General features: G+C 37.8%; 1 protein-coding gene across 1 annotated transcript in view; it reads left to right on the forward strand.

Annotated features, from left to right (window-relative positions):
- Positions 1-160: 160 nt before the first annotated feature.
- Positions 161-21612, forward strand: part of VRK2 (vaccinia related kinase 2) — a 45726-nt gene continuing 24274 nt past the window's right edge. The window contains exons 1-6 of the mRNA XM_009886071.1: positions 161-296; positions 11106-11161; positions 11680-11749; positions 12573-12660; positions 12793-12901; positions 14298-14390. Of these exons, the coding sequence (XP_009884373.1) occupies positions 161-296; positions 11106-11161; positions 11680-11749; positions 12573-12660; positions 12793-12901; positions 14298-14390 (552 nt within the window). The remainder of the gene's footprint in view (positions 297-11105; positions 11162-11679; positions 11750-12572; positions 12661-12792; positions 12902-14297; positions 14391-21612) is intronic.

Below are 21612 nucleotides of genomic sequence, written 5' to 3' on the forward strand. Positions count from 1 at the left end.
AGGGGGCAGGCGCCCGGCCGCCGCCCTGGGGGAGGCCGCGGAGAGCTGGGCCTCTGCTCGGTGCCTCTTGGCACCTGTTGGGGAAAGGACATCGAGGGATATCGTTTCTTCTTACATCAGTCAACTTTTTCTTTCATTTCCCCTCCCCCGCCAAGGTGCGATGCCGCCTAAGGGTCGCGGTAGAGGCAAGCTGCCAGTTCCTCTCCCAAGAGACATGATCCTGAAAGACACCGAAGGAAAAGTCTGGAGGCTGGGCAGTCAGATCGGCCAGGGAGGATTTGGCTTGATCTATTTAGGTAAAGTACTGGTGGTGATTAGAAGGGTGACTTGTAATTTCTTTGTAACTTTGTGACATGAATATGGCAGCATGGGTTTAAGAAGTTACTGCATGTTTTCATCTGTGTTGAAGTGTGGTTTTCAGATGTTTGCAGTGCTCTGTTCGGTGTCCTTGTTGTTCAGAAATGCTCCTGATGGTGCAGCGTATTCTCCGTGGGCTGTCCAGTTTGCTGGCTCCTAGTGCACTTTTCTGCAGAGCTTGCGTGGGGTAGGCAAGGTGCTGCTGCTGTCAAGACTACCAAAGAGCACTGCCAGGTGATGCTCTTCAAAGTAATGGCGATGCTTTTGTGAGCTGCCACTTTGGACTTATGCCAGTCTTGTGCTCTGGAGCGCTCTGGGTTTCCAGTTACTGTAAATGTTGTCTTCCGGCCAGGACTAAATCAATTTTCATCTAAGAAAACAACAACAGTAACAAAATAGTTAGCTAGGTGTTGCCTCTGAATTAAAAGTGTTTCACCAGAGGTGGAAATGCTGTTCTTTATTTACTCTAGCCTAAATAAGTTTCTGTATTTTCTTCAGAAGAATGTGCTGCATTTCACTCAGTTTGTGTTTTATAAGAAATGAATGGTTCTGAAAGGCAGTTTATAAAGCATTCTGGGTCACTGGAGAGGGTATGGTGTATCTTACTGTTCCTGGTCTCTATGAAAGAGCGAATCCTGTTTTCAGGCAATATTATGAGTTTGGTCGTGGGTTTTTTTGCAGGGCAAACGTATACAGGCAAACTAGTCCACAGTGACTGTTAGGGACTAAATTGAGCTTGTATTAAGACAGCAGTAAAGAATGACCTAGAAGCAGTTTAGTACATCACCCCTGGAGCCAAACATGATCTTTTTAAGTTAGAGGTATGTTAACTTTCTATTTGGAGTATGAATGTTTAAAATTTTAAAATGTTTAAAACTTAAAAATAAGTCACTCCTATATATAAAACGACTTCCTTTAAATCAGCTATGCCTTCCTTTTTTTACATTTTTCCTTCTTGTGTTTCTGCCATGAAAAATACACTTTTGATTGTTTCCCACTCTTGTTTTAATTTCAGTTGGTCTCTTAATGATATTTCCTTCATATTGAGTGATTTGTCAGAAAATAATCTGTTAATACAGTTACATAGCATGAACTTTACATTTAGTGTGATTTTCAGTTTTTTATAACGAGGCAATTTTTCATTAGAACAGGCATCATATGTCATGAACCTTCTCAGTTCTGTTGTCTTTAGTAACTCCTTTCAAATATGCAGAGCTGTTCTAGATTCAGTGTGGTTTCATGGAGGTGAAGGAGTTGTCCATCAGTGTCAAATTGTAGCATCAGGCACCTACTGCAGAGAGAAAAGGTGTGTGTTTTCTATAGAAGGGTTAGCGTGTTTGCTCTTCTCTTATTTGAAGACATAAGTGTAGCACTTGTGTGCCACTGGTCTTTTGGTGATGGATTTACTGTGATCTTTGTTACATCTGTCTGGCTATCTCATGGTGCTTGTCTGCTTTCATCTGTTCAGGAACATGTTATAGTGCACTGAGTTGTTCTCCTTATTTTCCTCCTCATGTCCTTTATGGTTAATCACAGAGAACTGAATGGCAACTGAAGACAATTTTTTTTTTTCATGGTGTGGTAGTCCCATATGTGGTTGAATGTTGCTTCTCTGAAGTGGTTACCCAGTTGTACTGTTCTTCCAGCTATTAAAGGGTGGCTGTAAACTACAGGAAGGTGGACAATTTTACTTGTGCATCTGGACTTATGTTGCACCTAGACTTCAGGTTTGAGTGGAAAAACTTTCTAGGGGGTGAGAAAGGCATAAGCTGGCACTTTATTTCACTGAATGCCTGTGTAAATGAAGCAAAAAGATTTCAGTAACAACCTAAATGCCACTGCTTCTGCTTTTCTGGTGAGTAAACACAGTCACTGAAACACTTGGAGAAAACTAAGTCTGTGTCTACATTTGCAAGTAGTTTGGTGTAAAAGAAGTGAATGAGTAAATTGCAACAGTTGGTGGGTATGGCCCTACGTCTACCCTTTATTGAAGTTGACAATTTGTTTGATTTTTGGACTAGACTTGGTATGGTCTGCTGCACTGAATTTCCTCAGCAAGTGCATGGTTTGAGGTTGTCTGAAGGAACTGTTTTGAATCCTTATGTTGTTGTTAGTATTCGGCGTGCATTTGGTGGGTTCCTGTAGTGGAGTTTCTGGTTTGGTTTCCTCTGGAATTCATATAGTTCACACATCCCTAACTGCTCTGCAGATTGAACCAGTGGGGATGATAGGCATTTCAACTAACTGCAGTTAGAGAGGAGTCAAAGGCTAGTACACTTTTAGAATATTTACATACTTTTTTCTTTTGATCTATTTGATAGCTTATTATTACCTTCTTTGAAACATGAGTTAGTTACATTTGTGAGATGCTGTGCATAGGGCATATATGACGCGTTACCATAAGAAAATAGACCTTAGCACGAGCTAAAGAATTGAAGTTAAGGTGTCTCTGGGTATTGCCATTCAAGGATAAAGGAAAGGAAGACAGAAACTTGCAGAAGGCTCCCATGGAGAGAAGGGACTGAGGGAACTGGAGGTGCAGTGCAGACAGCAAGGTTGTAGTGTAGCTCTCCATGTGTAAGACAAAAAACATTGTGTTCATGAATCGCTCAGAATATAGCTCTGTTGTTTTCTGTTGCAGTCAAATCACAGTGGACCTTGTGGGTGATATAGTACGTGGGATTCAGTCAGTTTCATGCAGATTTGATTAGTTTTCTGCCTGATCACGCAGACCGCTGAGGTTATTTCATGTATTGTGGTGTTTGTTGCAGTTTGGCTCGTAAAGCAGTCAGTGGATTAGTTGAGAATAAGAATATGATCTGGGACCCTTGGTATTATTATTTTGTGTTTTTTAGTAAGTGACAGCATGGCTGAAGAAATACAGCTGCCACTTTTATAATGGTATTTGTGTTTGTTTAATCTCTTCTTTCAGAGGGGGTAGTGAATGTTACATGTAGCATTGAACTGAAGGCTTAATTCCCTTTGTAGCTTATCCTACAATTAAAAGAGGAAATGGGCAAGATTTATCCACAAGTATTGACACTGACTGAAGTTTTCTTGTTTAGTCCACGTCTTCATCTCTGATGTGTGTTTGTATTATATAAAATATCCCATTCAGTAGCTTTTTTAGGCTTGACCCTACAAAAAAGCATAGCTGTATTTGAGAGTCAAGCAGAGTGAAGTAGATGACAAAACTTTGAGAGTAAGATACGGTTGCTTGGTGCTGAGAGGCACCTTCTTTCTCTGTGCTGTTCAGACTAATTTTTAGTGCATATACAGCAAGATGTGAGAGGACCACAGTTTCAGGGAGAAGCTGACCCAGAAAGAGCTGTAGAGAGGTGCATGAGACAGGTTCGACTGCCTGCCTGATATGAACAGCACAGCCCTTTTTTATAAAAGTAAAGGTTAACTTTGCTGGCTATATCTTTTAATAAGTATTTTTACAGTAGTGGTGTAAAGATTTTGATGTGTGTCGTTATAGCTTAATTTCCCATTAAGGGTACTCCATACTCCATTAATCTATAACAATGTTCTTGAGAAATTTTACAGTATCTCTGCAAAATATATTTATAGGGGATGCGTTCCATGGAAGGTTCTGTTCACTAAATCAAAGCTGCTGGAAGCCATTTACTGACCCTGAATCCTAGGATGCAGATAGTCTCTTCAGGTGCAGGGCTTCTAAACTTCTAATTATGTATATGAAAGTTACCACTATGTACAAGTTCTGTCCTGCCTCACAGATGTTTTCCTTGGTTTTCTGATTATTCTTTCTCTTTCCTCTCAGTGCTGTTTTGTCTACTCCTTTGTTGACTTGTTCCTTCCCTTGGGTTTCTTTTGCATTTTTTTCTTGACCAGAGCAAATCCAGCAGCAGAAGGCTTACAAATACTGATTCCTCGCAATGCTTCTAAAGAGGAGAGCTTCCTCTGCTGCAAGAAGCATTAAAAGCCATCTAGACATGTTCTCTCAAGCATTGTTTTTGTTGTAGTAAGAGCAATATGGATGGTAAGCTGGAATTAATTATGCTGCTGTATGTTAGAAGTTTTATTTTTTTTGTTACTGGTGATGATTTGCTGTCAGGCACCTCAGATAGAACTGTTATCCCTTTGATAAGGGGGAGCAGAATGGAAAGCAATCGAGGAAGAATGTGACATATTGGTGGCCTCACGATTAGTTTGTAGCCCTGTGGAGAACAGTGGCAGTACACTGGAAAATTAAGCAAGAGTTGAGGAGGGTGCTACTGAGAGCCTTACATTCTGTCGTTTATCTTCCTAATCACAGTCAGTAATTAACACCAGTCTTAATATAAATAATTCTCTAGGCCTGCAGCAAGCACTCTATTAATGCACAATTTGGACTGAAAATTTAAATGCAGAAAGGTCATACAACGTTTTGTTAAGATTCCACTGTCACGGTGAAATCTGCTGTACACAGCATTATCTACTTGCAGGCTTCTTTCTCATGGAAACTAATGGTTCTGCAAAATATTTAATTTTATATATATATTTGCATACACATGTTTCTTAGATGATGTCTTTTACAATAGAACTTACTACATTGTAAATGTGTTTTAATTGTATTATGTGTGTATATTGTATTTTGTAAGTGATAGGTGAAAACTAAGAGTTTTGAAAACATTTTTTCGTAGCTGACTTTACAGCAGGTGTTTATGTATTGCGGTTTGACTGCTATTTTTGCATGTGTTGTTACAATATGAGAAGCACAGCAAAATATATATTGCTAAAGTCATATTCAAATTCTGCCCTGCTTGGAGATCTGTCACCGGTATAACCAGCACACTATCCTTTTCTTTTTTCTTTCCCTGCCCCCATTTTCCAAGAAGAGGCAAAGAACATCTACTTGAGCAGTGAACAGTGACTAAATGGGTGAATATTGTCTTTTAATATTAGCAGTACAGGGAGATCTGCTGCTGGTGGAGGTAGAGAAGAGGTGTGGTTGTGGCCTTTTCTGCTTTTAAGCTCGAACCATATTACAGTCTGCCATTGATATTCTGAGGCCTGGTGTTCTGGGAATCAGACTGAGGTGTGAAAGAAAGGTTGTTTCTATATCGGAAAGAGTAATTTCCATGCATTATTTGTATAGATGTGAGCAGGGGTGTATATCTGTTAGGGAGGAGAAGAGTTGATGGAAGCATGTTCTGTCATTGTCATACTGTTCATTCCTTAGTTTACAATAGGAAGCCGGCTTTAGCAATTGGTTCTAGAGAAATTAAGTACTTCAACAGTTGCTTAAATTAATTTCACTGAAGATATTTACTGTAGCGCAACAAAAAAATTAAAAATGCACAAAAATGATACAGAAAGATATACATTCAGCATGATTTTTATAAACACAATGGAAAGAAGAATATTAAGAGTAAAACCTTGTAATTAATAGCACCAGCAGGTAACTGTCTGGTTAGGGATGGATTTTTCTTAACCTTCAGATGTTAAAATGCGTTTCGGCAAAGGTCTCATTGTACCTGCAGGTGTGAACCTCAGTGTGCAAATAAATTCATTGGCAGACAAACACCACTTAACGAAAGAGTCTTTTTATCTAGTCACTAATATTAAACTATACAAATACAGATACAGGAAGTAGATTACCTAGTTTTTCACCCTGTCTGTGGGCAAACTAAATCATAAATTTAGCCTGATTTTGCTATTTGGTTACTTAGGGCTGAGCACATGGTACAGGATCAGCCTGCTCCGTCTGTTAAACTCCCTGCCTCGATGAGGTCTTGCTGGTGACTGCTTACTCCTGAATCCTCCCTCTTTCTTCTTTTTTTTGAACCTCTGTGGGCTACATGTCTTAACTTTGAAAGCATAATTCATTTTTACATGGTAGTCTAAAGCCTGTTACAAAGTTTGTGGAGATCATTACTATTACACTTTAGTGTTCTGCCACGTAATGTGGTGTTTGTTTTTTTTCCCCCATATGTATGGACTGGTGATTTGGGAGCCATTGTCCTGCACGTCATTAGTCCACCTTGCAAGAGTTCTGGCCAGGGACAGAGGCGCTGGCATACTAAGTAAAACTAGAAAGTCAAGAGAGCATGATTTATTTTTTTTTATTATTTTCTCAGTGGAGGATGTATTTCTGAGCAGCATTATATGGCAACAGGAAGAGCTTTGGACAAAAGATAGGGCACCTGTTGCCATATGGAGGGCACTCCTTTCAGCCGTCTTTGGCACCTGTACCCCACTGAAACTGGCATAGTATCTTCTGAGTGGGCACTGTGTCAGACTAGCAGATGGGCTGGAGCAGAATCTTGCCAGAAAACAGTTTGTGCATCAAGTTTTAAATATTAGAGGCCTGGACTCCCATCTGAGAGTGCTGTAAGAGCAGACCATGCATAGCTTTTCTGCCTGGGGTTAAAGGATGTGTCATACCTATTCCAGCTTAGAGTAATTAACTTTGAAAGTCAAACAGTGGCTTCTGTTGGTGTGGAATACAAAACTTTGGCTCTAATGAATCAAGATTAAGGTTTCATAGAAAGATGAGTAAGAAATGTAGTGAAATTTCCTACAAGTACTGAATGTTCTTAACTTAGAGGCATTTGCAGTTCTCTGCAAAACAGTTTAGCAGTTGAGCACAATCTTCTACCAAAAGCAATTTACTTAGGTCTTGTGGAAGATGGTTTCACAAACATGGTACAGAGGGCTATGTATATATAATTTGTATAATGAAACTCTATGTTCATAAAGTTATCTAGGAGACAATTATAGAAAAAAAACTATTCATGAACACGGCTCTGAAAAGAACCTGTCCAGGAACTGATGATGCATCTTTAAAGTAACAGTATGAGCAGAGAAGCAGGTCTTCCTTGGGCTGTGTTAAAAATGGACTGTAAACACCATTCAAGCATTGAGTGTTTCCATTCTTGGGAAATATTGGGTATTGAGAAGGTGGGGTGGGAGCAATATGCTTTGTTCACCTTTAAATATTTGCCTTAGAACCCTCCATATGTAGGAAATATTTGAAGTTGTGTGTTAAATAGCAAATGCTACTTTTTATTTATTTGTGTACCTTTTGTTTTTAGTAACTATATTTCTTCAAATTGGATTGGTTAGATCAGATTTATTGTTAGATGCTCTGAGCAGCCCTCCCACCTGTTTGTTAGCCATTGAATTTAACATCTCTTGGCTTGACTTAAATGGGGTTAGAATTTCTCCAGCTTTTTTTGTAGGTAGCCTGTAACTTCAGTGTGGTATTTTTGAGGTTAGTTTTTATTTCTGCAAAAAACTAAGCTGACAATGTCACTCTTCAGGATTATTTAACCAATAAAACAAAGCAAAAATAAAATACTCTCAAACCCAGAACTTCTGAAAATTAATTTTATTTATTTTTCCCAAATAAATATATCCTCAAAATATGTAGCAGTGGTAAAGAAACCAGCTGTGGACAGAAGCAGGGATTTTTTTTCAAACTGCCAAATCAATGCTGTTTTCTTTTCCACTGTGTAAACTTTGTCAACAAAACTGGTTCTGTGAGAGCCATTGAAAATATTTCACCATATTCCAAATGTGACTGCCACAAATTAACTGCTAAAACTGCAACAAGCAAGTTTGAACTGGCAAATAGAATTGGCACGTTTCTTTGTCAGACTGCGTACAATTGTGCTGTGTGGTTGTAGGAAATCACAGTTCATCCAGAAATACTCTTTTGTTACCATGTCATATTAACGTTTAGAAAGCTGCATTAATTAAGTTTGTGGCACTCAGCAACAAAACGGATGAAATTCACGATTGAAGTGGATGATAAGACCATAACGGCTGTGCCTGGGTGAAACTAGGGAATTCTGGACATAGGTTAATTTGAGGTAAATTTGCTGTGTTGTGTAGGCTCAACAGTTGGAAATTATGGCAAAGAATGTGAATCTTACTGCACTGCTTTATTTCAGAGTGCACTTTAAATTCGTATGCTTTTCACTGGCATGGTAGCTGTGATTGTGGGATGAAGAAGAGAAAATAGAGCTGAGCCCTTTGCCCTTTGCAAATGTTTTGTGAGACTCGTCTTGGCATGAGATGGAAACAGCCACAGCCCACTACTCAGCTTCATCTTGCGCCAGTGTTCCCAGTTAACAATTATGCAGACAATGGTTTTGATTGTGTGCATACATCAACACCCCTCCCCCAAAATGTAAGGAGACTGTGCGTCTCTAGTTGATAAACCCAACATAAACTGTAAACTGGGAATGCTGAAACTTGTTATGCTATTTTAAGATATCCTTTGCAAACATAATCTCGACATATAGTGCTCCTGGTACTCTATGTGTGTATTATATGCCATTGGAGACCTCCTGCCTATCAGCATTGCTCTCCTGCAGGGTCACTGCTTACTGTCCTGCAGTCTAGCATTTAACTGATTGTAATATTATAAATAGCCATGTGCTACCACACAGAATGAGGCTAGCACATGGCTAATTACAAGTATACAGTAATTAACTATGAGCTAAACTCGCAGGAGAGTATGTGGTGGTGGTCTATGAGGTATGTAATCAGACTGTTTGTTAAACCTTGGGAGCCTTTCCAGTCTGTTAAGTAACTATACATAGTAATGAGACAATTTTTAAAAAACCATTTACATGTATTTGTGGACAAAAAATAGGCTTTCTTATTTCTAAGGTTCAGCTAAAATATTACTGCCTGATACATGAATGGTTAATTAAAAAGATGTGATAAGGTATATAATACAACTTTGGCTTATCTGTACGTATGCCTAAGTATTATCTGTGTAAGAAGTTGAGTGTTATTCCCTGTGAATGTTATGCCTTGTTTCATGTATGTGCAGTAAAAAAAATATACAAAAACATTTCTCCCTTTGTAGATTTGAATGTCAAGTTACTCATTTTGTGGAGCATCTGTTCCTGTATCTTGTTGAGCTTTGTCTGACTCTTCTCCCTTTTCACATTCTAACGATTTGCCGTTAGTTTTGGTTTCACTTTTCTTCAGGATGTTCTTTCAGTGTGACTCCAAAAAGCATCCATGCTGCCATACTGTAAGAACTGTGAGGGTTAGGCCCTTTTGCTCGGCTACCTCCCGTTAATTGCTCTTCTTCATTACCCTGACAGCTGTTACTGTCTGTTCCAGATTACCATGAATGAGGCCTCTCTTTTTAAAATGTCAAGATGTCTACAGGGAAGTTAGATCAGACTCTTTCAAATACATTTACATTTTATACCTATCAAACCTCTGTAAAGTAACTTGATATTAAAATCCATTTTCTTATACACAGGTGTTTTTTTTTCTGGTCTGTGTCAGTAAGGGCGCACATCTAATTCTGTTTGGGTAATATGATGTTGTTGAACACAATAAGAACATGTGGGATGTGTTCTTTAAATTAATGTCTTCAGCTCTTAACACATAGTCTACATGTGGCAGAGAAAGATAAAGACTTAAGCACCTGTGCCGTAATTCCCAGTTCACTACAATAATATGGTAAGAACAAAGTTTACCAAAATTTCCTTCCTGGTTGTATGATAGTTTTAAATGGTATTCTGAATGTGACTGCTACTTGTTTGAGTCTGTGGATTGTTCACATCTTCCAGAGCTACCGTTTTAGGTTATGTTCATTTTATCTTACCATGTTATTAGCACAGAAGCATTCACATAGGGAAGTGTCAAGCAGAAGGCAGTGGGGACTCTGTGGGTGTTTGGGGTGTGTATGCTGCCAGATTCAACCCAGATGCTGAATAGAATTGAAGGAAGATGGCAGCTGAAGGAGTCTGTTCATTGTAAAAATATTTTTATGCCCTGAGCATCAAAAAATATAAGCTTGGATGGTTTGATTAGATCCAAGTTTACTTGATTTTTATTATGCCGATAAAAGTAGTCTATTTTTGTGTGTGCTGATAGCTGAAGTGTTTCACACCTGGACTGTTGTTGGTATTTGATCATTATAAGAAGTTTGAAAGGAACACTTATTTCCAAGGAACTGTATTCTTTTTAGTTTTTTTCAGTGATGATTCTAAAAGATGATTTAGTCTCATTAAATTTTAATCCCAGCGTAGCTCCATGTAGCTTCAGTAGTATCAGAGAGAACTGATAGTTCTCTCAGGGTCAGAAGAAAATAGGATTGCATTGTCTGTGCAGAGAGGTTCTGTCTCCTGGGCTGTAATTGGCACATGTGGTCAATTATTGTTTTGAAATCTCTACTTGCACTAAGAGGCACAATCCCTCATCTCCCCTTTAGGCAGGTGGTAGCTGTGCTATCCCTAACTTAGGCCAGTGTCTAAATAATGTCAGAATAGAAATCAAGGTTCTAGGGCCAAATTAATTTGTAATAGAGGAAAGCAGACAATCCTGTCTAGAGGCATAATGTAGGTCATAACTTTTAACTGGTGTCTTTGTCACGACAGTGGATTGACAGCAACCAAATACAGAGGTTATCCAATTGACTGAAATGACTTAAACATAGTCTGTTACAATGGAATACCTCATTGTGGTGCAAACGTGCAATGGAGACATCCTGCTTACTCCTTAGTTAGCATTGAGGGAGAGAGTTCTGAAAATGTGGGTTAAAATTGCTTCTGCACTTGTTGATTAAAACTTCCGTGTGTGTGTTGTTTTCATTTTGTTTTTCCTTGAACTTGACGAAACTCTGACTTTTAAAAGCAGGAATTCAGACAAAATGTTGGGTATCTTTGTTGTGTATTTTTTGGTCACCTTATGCAATGTTACGTTGGTCTTTATTTGCAATTATATTTTGTTGCATAGAGCTTGATCCTCATTGCTTTCTCATTTTGCAGCTTCCCCTCAAACTCATGTTCCTGTAGAAGATGATGCAGTGCATGTAATCAAAGTGGTAATGTGTAGATCTCATTTCTAAATTGTTAACTTGGATGCACTTCTTTCTCATAATTATCTATCCTTATTTTTAGCAATTGGGTCTGTATTGTGTGCTTGTGGCTTTTGGCTTTTTCCCTGTTTTTTATATCTTGATATACTTTCCCTGCTTGGGGTTATGTTTGCCATTTTCATGACGTACAGTATTTCCTTGACTTGTCTTTCCTTTCCTTAATTACTGCCCACAACAGTTTAGTAAGGAAAATCAGATTATGACCTTAAACACACCTGATCTACAATATTCCTGAAAATAGTGTCTTAAACAACACAGCTTCTTTCAGGAATTATGAAAATGTGTGCCAAGCAAGTTTTCTTTTTAGCTACTTATTAAAATTACGTTTCAGACAGCATGGTATATGGGAGGGGGGGTGGAAAAAAAGGGGTTTCATCCTCTTTGAATTTCTCATACACTTTTCTTTAGAAACTGTTGTCTTTCTAATGTATTTTATGATACTAAGTTTGTTTATTTCTGAATAGGAATATCTTGAAAATGGCCCCTTATTTTCTGAACTGAAATTTTACCAGAGGGCTGCAAAACAAGAGCATAGTAAGTAATATCTTGGTTTTGATTCAGGTAGATTTAAGAACAAGTTTGGGTTTAACTGATTCTAATAAGAACAATTGCTTTAGAGCTTGATAGCCAGCTCTTTTTATATGCACAGAACTAATCCTAGTTGGTGCTATAATAATTTTAGATTGCTATAAGTTTCTTTGGTTGGATGTCATTCTTGTCCTTTCTGATCAGAAGGGAGAACGGAAGCATGCCAAATTTATTGTGTGCACACTTCAGAGTGCACAACAATGAATGAACTCAGAGGCCGGCATTAGAACAGAGGTACTACATGGACTAATTGGTGACAGTATTTCTGAAACTATTACCATGTGCAGAGCTAAGAGTGTGTGTAATCATCACAGGATTTAGTAGTAATCAAGGCACTTGATTCTGCAGACTCTTAAGCATTGATGTGATTTATTCATGGGAACTGTCCTAAAGACTTTAGATGACTTAGATTGCTGGTAGAATAAGCACTTTTGATAGCTTGAAGCGTTCTGTATTGAATAAAGTAGAGCTTCTAAAGGAAGTATTTCTTCAGCTATTGATAATTGCTTATCTGCCTTCTAGGGGAGCAAAGTACCACATTGCTAGAATAAAAAAACGCTTCTTGTTTTGGAGAATGTAGAGAACTTCAGAGTAATGTTATGGTCTGAACTGTTTGCTACACAAACTGCTGAATAAGTCTTATTTGTTTCATTGTTTCGTTCAAAGTCTTGGCTTGATAACTAAAGCAAAACCAACAAAAAACCCCACATCAAATGTGAGATTCTCTAGCTACCTTTAACCCAATGTTATCTTTTTATGATTATTACAGTAAGAAAATGGATGAATCTCAAAAAAATAAGATGTTTAGGAATTCCAGTGTTTTGGGGATCAGGCTTGGCTGAGTACAAGGGAAAAAGGTAATAAGATGAAATAAACCTCAAATTGAGTGAAAATCCATTTTCAACAAAATGGAGCTAAGTCCTTTCAGTCTGACACAAACTTGCTGTCTTATCTTAAAGAATTCCTCCCTTTTCTCTATGTCCTGGTAGCTATAGGTTCATGGTCATGGAGAGGCTGGGGGAAGACCTTCAAAGAATCTTTGAAGATTGTGGAAGCAGATTTAAGAAGGCGACTGTTCTGCAACTTGGAGCACGAATGGTATGTACAGAGAGAGACGAAATTGCTAAGTTCAACTAGAAAATTATCTTTCTACTATAGTTCCTTTAGGTAGCTCTTGAGTTTTGAATTCAACTTGTGTAAATGCTATGTATTTTCTTATTTTTAATCTTTTTTTTTTTAATAAAACGAGCATTATGTAGAAAATCAAGACCCCCTGTAGACTGGGAGTTGGTGGGATTAAACCATTTTTTTTTCTAATAGATTAAAACATAGACCATACACTTCAAAATGTGTGTCTAGACTGAGATGTGTAAGCCTATTCTCATATGCTTTAACATGTATTGATTATTTTTTTTCCAGTGTCTGAAGGGTTTTGTATTAGACATCCATGTTTGTCAAAGTTCACCATTGCATGCCTGAATGCAAAATTTTCAGTTGGTTTGCTGAACAAGCCGGGATTAGGCTAGTCTGCAAATACCAGTTTTGTTTTCAAATGTGTGTAGACTGGCACATACTAATGGAAGATTGTGTACATGCTACTTTGTAATATAATTTGTGTTGTGAAAGACTGCTATTGCTGAACAGAGGTGCACAGCAAATGGAGTAGAGGCAATGGTCTTAAGTTGCAGGAAGAGGAACTCCGAGGATAAAGGAAAAGTTTTTGCAGAAAGAGTGTCTTAGCACTGGAACATGCTTCCCAGAGGCTGTGAAACATCCATCCTTGGGAACTTTTAAAACTTGACTATTCAATCTGATCAATCAAGCAGGGGGTTTAGACTGGCCACCTCCAAAGTTTCCTATTAACCTAAATAATAACAACAATTTAAAAAAAAAAAAATAAAGTGAAGGCCTTTCCTAGTCGCATAGTTGACAAACTTGTAACATTCTTTGTACCCTCCAAAAGCCAGGATTAGATTGTACTTTGTATGAGTTGCCAAGTGCAAATGTGTTTTTAATAACAATTAGAGCTATCTTATCTCAGTAAGGAGTCGAAGAAGGATGATGATGCAGAGGGATGGTGACATAAAATGCAGGTCATATAATAGCTGGCAGCATCAAATATGTTATAAACCTTCAGGGCTGATTGAATACGTTCTTTTTCAGAGCTTGGTGTTCTCAACATTTCCCCCCATATTTATAAAGTACTAGTTTCATTCTTGCTTTGTGATCTTAGAAGCTGGTACTCGTAGGTCGTTACACAGGGATACCTCCTGACAAAGTATGGCTTGTTTATGATTTGCCGTCAGCTATGTGCCTGGTGGGAGCAGACCCTGTGGACAGAGTGGTAGTCTTTGCGCTCTAACTCAAAACAAATTTGTCAGCTCAGTCTGTGTAGCCCTTGATTTCACGGTATAAGTGAGAAATATTTGGTGGTAGGGTTAGGGGCAGAGTGAAGACAGTGATGTTTTATTTTCTGTTCTAAATCCTTTCCTAGTTGGATACTTTGGAATATATACATGAAAATGAGTATGTTCATGGTGACATTAAAGCAGCAAATCTACTTTTGGGCTACACCAATCCACATGAGGTAAGCATGTTTGCTTATGTACACCATTACTCTGATGTGTCTATAACTGTTTAATAGTTTTAAGTTATATATACTCTGCATTAACAATTCACATATTAAAAGAAGTTTGTGCATGAACATTCACGTCCTCTCACGACAAATCTGAGAGTGGCTCTGTGGAGTTTAAGGTCTGAGAAAGAAGCAGGACAAAGCTCTGCTTTATTGCCTTTATGCTCTGCTGACTGGGGTACAGGTATGGATGGGTCATCTAATCAAGAAGGTGAGTTAGAGGACTTAAACTGGCATAACCTAGAACAGCAATTAAGTGTATTAGTAGAGTTTAAGGATGTGGCCCATTGTATTTTCATTCTTGCGAAGTTCTAACTTTCTAATATTATCATGAATTGTGTTTCCGTGCCGCTAACTCTTTCGTCCTGCTCATTGTAGTGGGTATAACAGGTAAGTAGGATTAAGGTTGCTGCTCTCTAACACTCTAAAGCCTAAAGCTAGCCTTGAAATTGAAGTGTTTTGGTGAAATGTTTTGAAACAAATCTTTTGATCCGTCATACTCTGCGTGCTCTCACCATGTCTTTTTTTCTTCAGTTAATAAAATCCAAGTATGCTTTTTTTCTTGGAAAAAAAATCATTTAGGAAAAAAAGGGTATCTCTAACTTCACTTAAATATTATTAGCTGTAAGCAGTACTGTTCTTTTGATTTTTATTTTTGTGCTGCAGTGATGAAGAAACAAATCTTGCAAAACAGCTCACAGCCATTGGAGGTTGAACCGTTAAACTATATCTGCTTTTTTACAAGTTTCAAGTTAAACTTCTAAAACACATAGTTTGAAAACTACCATGGCTGTTTATAACAACCGTGTTTTTAGACAATGGTAGCAGCCAGTACATAACCTCAGTTTATGGTGTTTACCAGCCTGCTGAATCCAAAGGAGGCTATTTGGAGGCAAAACGATCTGCTACCCAAATGCATTAACATAACTCAAATGACTTTTTTTGTCTTGGCTATTGTGTATTTTTATGACAGCAAGATATGCTGCTGTTTTTTGCATTGAAATAATTTTGGTAGTGTCCATTTACAGTAATCATAAAATTTTAAGACATGTAGCTGACTTTGATCAGCTGCTTTTGAATTAGCCAAATCGTGGCGTGACTTTCTGATTTGTTTCACATGTTGTCTGCATGAAGATCATGCTATACTAGTATTTTGTTTTCATGAATAGCAAATTCATTGACAGATTAAAAATAAGGTATTTGTGAGTTACTGAGCTGAAGCTTTAGGTGGAAATATAACTTAAGTTATATTTATTAAATAAAAGACATCAATAGATATTCCGATTTAAGTAGCTCCTAGCTCAACATGTACGAAGTGTATGTTACTGCTGAGAGGTTTTGTGTAGAATTTTGTTGCCGTAAAATTTATTTTCCACTGAAATTATTCTATAAAACATTTTTAAAAGTTCACATTCTAATTCAGAAGAGCTAACAGGAGAGAATTTCTAATGTTAACTTGTGTTTGTAAGGTATGAATTAAACTTTAATTTCTGTATGCTTAAGAAAACCTAGAGCTGTTCAGATATTATTCGGATAAACTTCCCAGTCATGGGCCCCAGAAATTCTGCAAGTGGCCACAGGTCTGCTGATTTCACTGGAGCCATGATAACTATACCATACCAGTCTACAGCCATGACAGCGATATTTCTAAATGTATTTTAAGGTAATGTATACTACATTTAGCTTACAAGGCAGGGCAGGTGGCTTAATGGGGCTGTTTCTGGTCAAATAAAAAATTATTTTCCAGACACAGCTTGCACGGTGTCTTGAAACACGTATGCTCTGTGGCTTGTGACGCATAAAAAGAAGGAATAATCTCACCAACACCACAGCTAAAACTTTCAAGTTGGCAGATCTACATATGCCACTGATTGAATATCCGCCCCCTGGAATTGTTGACTCTGATGTGCCGTCTGCCCCCATACTTCAATAACTGTTCTTCACCTGGGTTAGGAGCAGTACTAGATGATATTCTCACACAGATTTCAGGTATTCAGAACTGTACGTGTGTATTTGCACAGATGATTTTGCATTTGTCATATGCTCACTATTTGCATGTGCCATTAATTTGCATGTAATTTTGCCATGAAAGTTGCTTCTTCCTGTTCCAAACATGTCCAGTTCCTATGTAAGACTTCATGATGTTGTGACAGCCTTTTCTACAATTCAAGCTGTCTTTAAAACATGCTGGTGAGCTGAATGTATTATGTATTTACCAGTACAGTATTTGGGAGGCTCTGTGGAGCATTACCGCTGACTAAATATGACAACAGTACAAAATATCTTGTCCTGAATCCTCTGAACTCTTGTCAGAGTTGCTGTATTTTAATTTGGCAATTTTGTACTAACCTTAGACTCTTCAGATAAAACCTCAGGCACTGATATTGCTACCAAATGCCTGTGAAGTGTTTTGTCCAACCTTCTCTCTCTGCTAAAATGGTGGATAGCTAGATTGCCTTGGTCTTATTTTTTTAAAACAATGGAACTGGGAGGTAAAGTGATCAACCTAATCTTATAAATAGGGAGTGAGAGCATCTAGCCAGTGGCAAACTCAAACTCAGGAACACAAGCTGAGAGACGTGTAGCTCCAGTGGGAGTTGGCATAATAAAGCTGTCTGACCAAACAATTTCTGTGGTGAGTTTTTGTTAAGAATTTTGTGCTAGTGGGTTCTTGCTCTTTAGGGTCTAGGATTTTAAGAGAAAATAAATTGGAAGTGTTCTTGAATTCTAGAAACTTGTTTTCAAAGGAACCCATAATTAATCTCTTAAAAATAAAATATATGTGGATTCAGAGATGTATTTCCATATTCTGTTTTGGTGAAGAGACATAAATCTCTGTTCAAGAAAGCATGTGCACCTTTATACTCAGCATTGCATTTTTTTGTCATTTAGTGGCTGTTCATGTGTACTCTTATGTGCAAATTTATCACTGACTTCCTGCACTTCCAAAACAGATCATTTTTCTATGTTAGGCTTTCTGCTGCTACTCCCTCTCTTCTGTAAACTAACCTGGTAAATTTACACCACAGCCAATAAATATCATAGTCCCCTATTTGAAAGAATGTGTGAAATCCATACTGCTATGCTGTACCTTCTGTGGCAAGGCAGAGAAACAAATAAAGTAAAGGTCCTGCCACTCTGTGACCTCCAAATGATGTTTAGAAATGGTTAGAAGATCAGAATCAACTGACCTCAAAGAGCAGCTTGCTGCAGATCTATTCAATAGAAGGAAGCGAGGCCATTCAGTGAGTTACAGGTCAAAAGATCAATTCTGTAGTCAATATGTTTCTGAACGTGGACCCAGCACAATGACTGACAGAATAGGAGTGATGTACTGAGGGAAGTACACAGCCCATGAATCCTGGAGAGTCCTGAAAGAAAACTTGAAGTGATCAGACCTATAAATTACAGAACAAGTGAAGCACTGTCTCAGTATTGTGGCAAGTTAAAGATAATTCGGTGAATAGCAGTAACTGTATGATAAAATGGAATAATAAGCATTATTGATATAGACTCTAAAAGAGAAACTCAAATCCATTAAACTCATTTAAATTATGATACTATTAAAAGGGACAAGTGGTCACTAGACAAGAGCTTAAAATCAGAGTTTTTAATAAATGAAATAAGGGTTGGAAGAATGCCTCTTCAAAACAATTACCTGGTAGTATTTTCTTTTATTCCTCCCAGGGAATATATGGGCAGACATACTGCAGTGTTGCAGACTCAAGTCTGCACCAGAAGTTATCTATTTAGATTTTTAAGCAGTAAATTTTAATTGCATTTGCACCTTAGTTCTGACTTTGTTTTTAATAATTTCTTAGATAGGATAGTTACAGAATAAAACTCGAAGACCTGATTGTCATAGATAGCCCTAACCGAAAAGGGGAAGAAGAAGAATACAAAAAAAATTAAAAATGTTAACTTTTAAGACCAGCTTTCAGTGGACCATCATAGAAGATACAGAGCTCGCACGTTGATCATATGGGGAAAAACATGCATGAAAACAATTCCAACTTTAAGCTGTTTTTCATTGTGAGGTGAATCATTGTGATTCCTGCTCTTTAGTCCAGTATGACAGATTTGCTAAAGAGCAGATGAATTGAGAAAAACGAAAATCTCTGTTCTCTTTCACATGTTTTTAGGAAGGATACAGTATGCAGAGATATCATACAGAAGCAGTTGAGTTTTAACACAAGGATGCTGGCTATGCCCCTGATCTGAGTTGTAGCTTCACAATCAGATGGCCTTAATTTGCTTTCATCAGTTCTACTGCTACATTTGGGTAGAACTCTTTACACTGTTTTAATTTCTTTTTGTAGTAATGGCCCAAATATCTTGGAGTTCAATTGATTCCAGCATCAAGACTTGCCACTGACAAGTCACAGAATATTTCTTCCCCTCTGTCCTTCTTTTAACCTGCTTTCATCCTTCCTTGGCTTCTGTTTTGTGAAAGATGCTATTTCTGTCCCAAATACTATCCTTCAGACTTGCTGTCCCAAGATGGACTTCAGTCTCTCTTTAGCCTTTTTGTAGTGTATTGTCCAACTGAAGTTGACAGCACTATGGCCATTAGCAACCAATCTGCCTCTTATTAGTAGGTATCTACTTAATTATTTACAACGCATTACATAACCCTAGTAATGGAAACACTGGAAAGAAAATGTACGAAGCAAATCACTGCATTGTTATCCTTTCAGCGATAAATCTCCTGATCTGTGTACTTCAAGATAAGGAGAATACCATGTGAATCCAAAGTGCCAGGCTTATGAGTTCCCAAATCAGTGCAGTTATATATCATAATGTATAAAAGTTGTAAGAATTTTAGACGCTTAGCAGATATTTAGCACTTCAGACATAAAGCACTGTGAGGGAGTCATGCACAGAAAGGACAAGACGACTGCCGAATTTACATCTGGTTGCTTGTGCACATAAATAGTTATTTGTGCCTGTGTGGCTCTTTGCTTGGACAGGTTCGGTGCATTCAAGTTTGCATTAAATTAAGTGTAAAGGCTTTAGAGATCTGGCTGCTAATCTATAACAAAATCTATTAATAACGGACCGTGCTAAACACTGCTGAGTCTTGTGCAGACTTGTATGTGTAAAGAAGAAACTTGAACAAAAACAGGGGTTAAAATAAGTAAGTGTGTGGGAAGGAGTGTACAATGTAACACAGCTAAACCCAGCTTATGTCAGTGTTGCACCTTCATCACTCATGTTACCATTTCTTGTTTCAACTGTCTTGTTTATCTTACTCTGCATGTGTTTTGTTCTCTTTTTGTTCTTGTTTTGTTGTTCCTAAAAAAAGCACGCCCGTGAAAAATATTTATGGTATTGAAACACATACTAACACTGACTCAATGTTTCTCAGTATTCTTTAATCTTTATTTCCCCCTTCCTATACCCTTAAAAAAACCACAACCACCTACAAATTCATTAAATCCCCTACCTACCATGTTCTACCAAATTTGGAATGGCACGCTGTGTTACATTGTCAAAAAGTGACAACTAGCTATAAAGAACTATATATCTTTTTAATGATGAAAGTGTTATAATGAGAGTTGATGAAATGAAATTAATGGTAATTTAAAATAACGTAGTCATTCTGATAATGGTTGTGGCAAGGTTGTAACAGTGCATTGCTGGTTTTGTACAAGCTGGAGACTGATTTTTGTTGGCCAAGAAGCTTTGGCTTGAGAGGCTACCATCAGTTGCATGTTTGTGGAAAAAATTGGGTGTGAAAGTTGTGGAAGTGATAAATGGCTCAGAGAGATGTAAGCTGAATAATGACACTCATGACCAACTTCTGGAGCAAACTGTGGTGTGATCGTAGATGTTGTTGCAACTGTATGTGAGTGGCTTTGAGAAGTGACTGCTGCTTGGTTTCCAGGCCTTGCCACCATCAGTCAAGGTAGGATAACCTAAAGCTACTCCTCACTTTTATGGGTTTTTCAGTATAAATTTAAAACTGCTCTGCTGATACTACTGCTGAAGGTATTTTAAGCAAATCTGTAACTTAAAAATGGACTAAGAGTATATAGTTACTGTGATTTATCTTTAAGATAACTGGTAACTTTTTTACATAGTTCAAGTTTGACAAGAAAATACTTGTGGCTACTTTCTAGAAGCTCTGTTTTTAAAACAGACAAAAACCCCTCCAAGGCTGGGCTGCCATATGGAAGTGTCTATCACATAAGCTAGTGTTCCGAGCCCAGACAGAACCAGAAAGCTGGCAGAGATGCTTTTCTTGTATTGTTTTTTCTAATAGTTAGATTCTCATTTTAATATAAGGCATAGTCTGAATTTTTAGAGGCTGAAATCTGCTCTGTATTTCATTTTATTGTATCTGGTCAACTGTGTATGTCAAAAATCTATAGTCAAGCAAAATCCAAAATGTACCACTCAGCCTGGGAAGAGTACACCTTCTAGCCTAGTCTCTCCTTCCCAGCCCACAAAGGATGCAGAAGACTCACAAAACTTGATATTAGGGTAGTTTAAATTAGTTCTCTTACACTGACTGTGGGCTCAATTAGGACGGGTACCAGAGCATCAGGAATACGCTGGAGAACGGATGCAGGAGAAAATCAAATCAGTCAACCCAACAAAGTTTATGCCTTGTCCCAGATATCTAAATGTGCCTACGGTCTTTAATCTTGTATCACGGTTTGTATAGTCTGTCAGGTGAAAAACATCATTGGTAATCTTAAAAGCCATCACCCTGCAGGAAGTGAGTGCTGCGTCCCAGCTTACACGCTCCAAATGAGCACAGATCCTGCAGCAGAAACAGTAAAACCAAGAGACCAGCCATCCCAGGATTTGAAGCTGCCTGCAGCACAAACAGGAATCAGTCGTTCAACAGAATGTGCTACAAAATAATGCGTTTTCTTGAGGGTTTTTTGTTTGTTTTCCCTCTACCAGGAGTGACATAATTAAATTACAAGTAGTGCTAGAAGAGTTTATTTTAGACTTTTACAGGATAAACTATTTTTTAGCTAAAGAGGAAACAAAACTAAGGTTTGAATAAGAAAAAGTTTTTCTTTATGATATAGTATAATGTGATTTAGTAGAAATGATCTCTATATGCCTTCAGATGATTTAGCTTTTGCCCCAGGGATCAGTTCTGTTGGCAATATAATAGCAGTCTGTAGTTTTTGTTTAAAAAAAAAAAGAAAAGTGA

Source organism: Charadrius vociferus, unplaced genomic scaffold, assembly GCF_000708025.1.
Source record: "Charadrius vociferus isolate BGI_N301 unplaced genomic scaffold, ASM70802v2 scaffold455, whole genome shotgun sequence".
Classification (NCBI taxonomy): Eukaryota; Metazoa; Chordata; class Aves; order Charadriiformes; family Charadriidae; genus Charadrius; species Charadrius vociferus.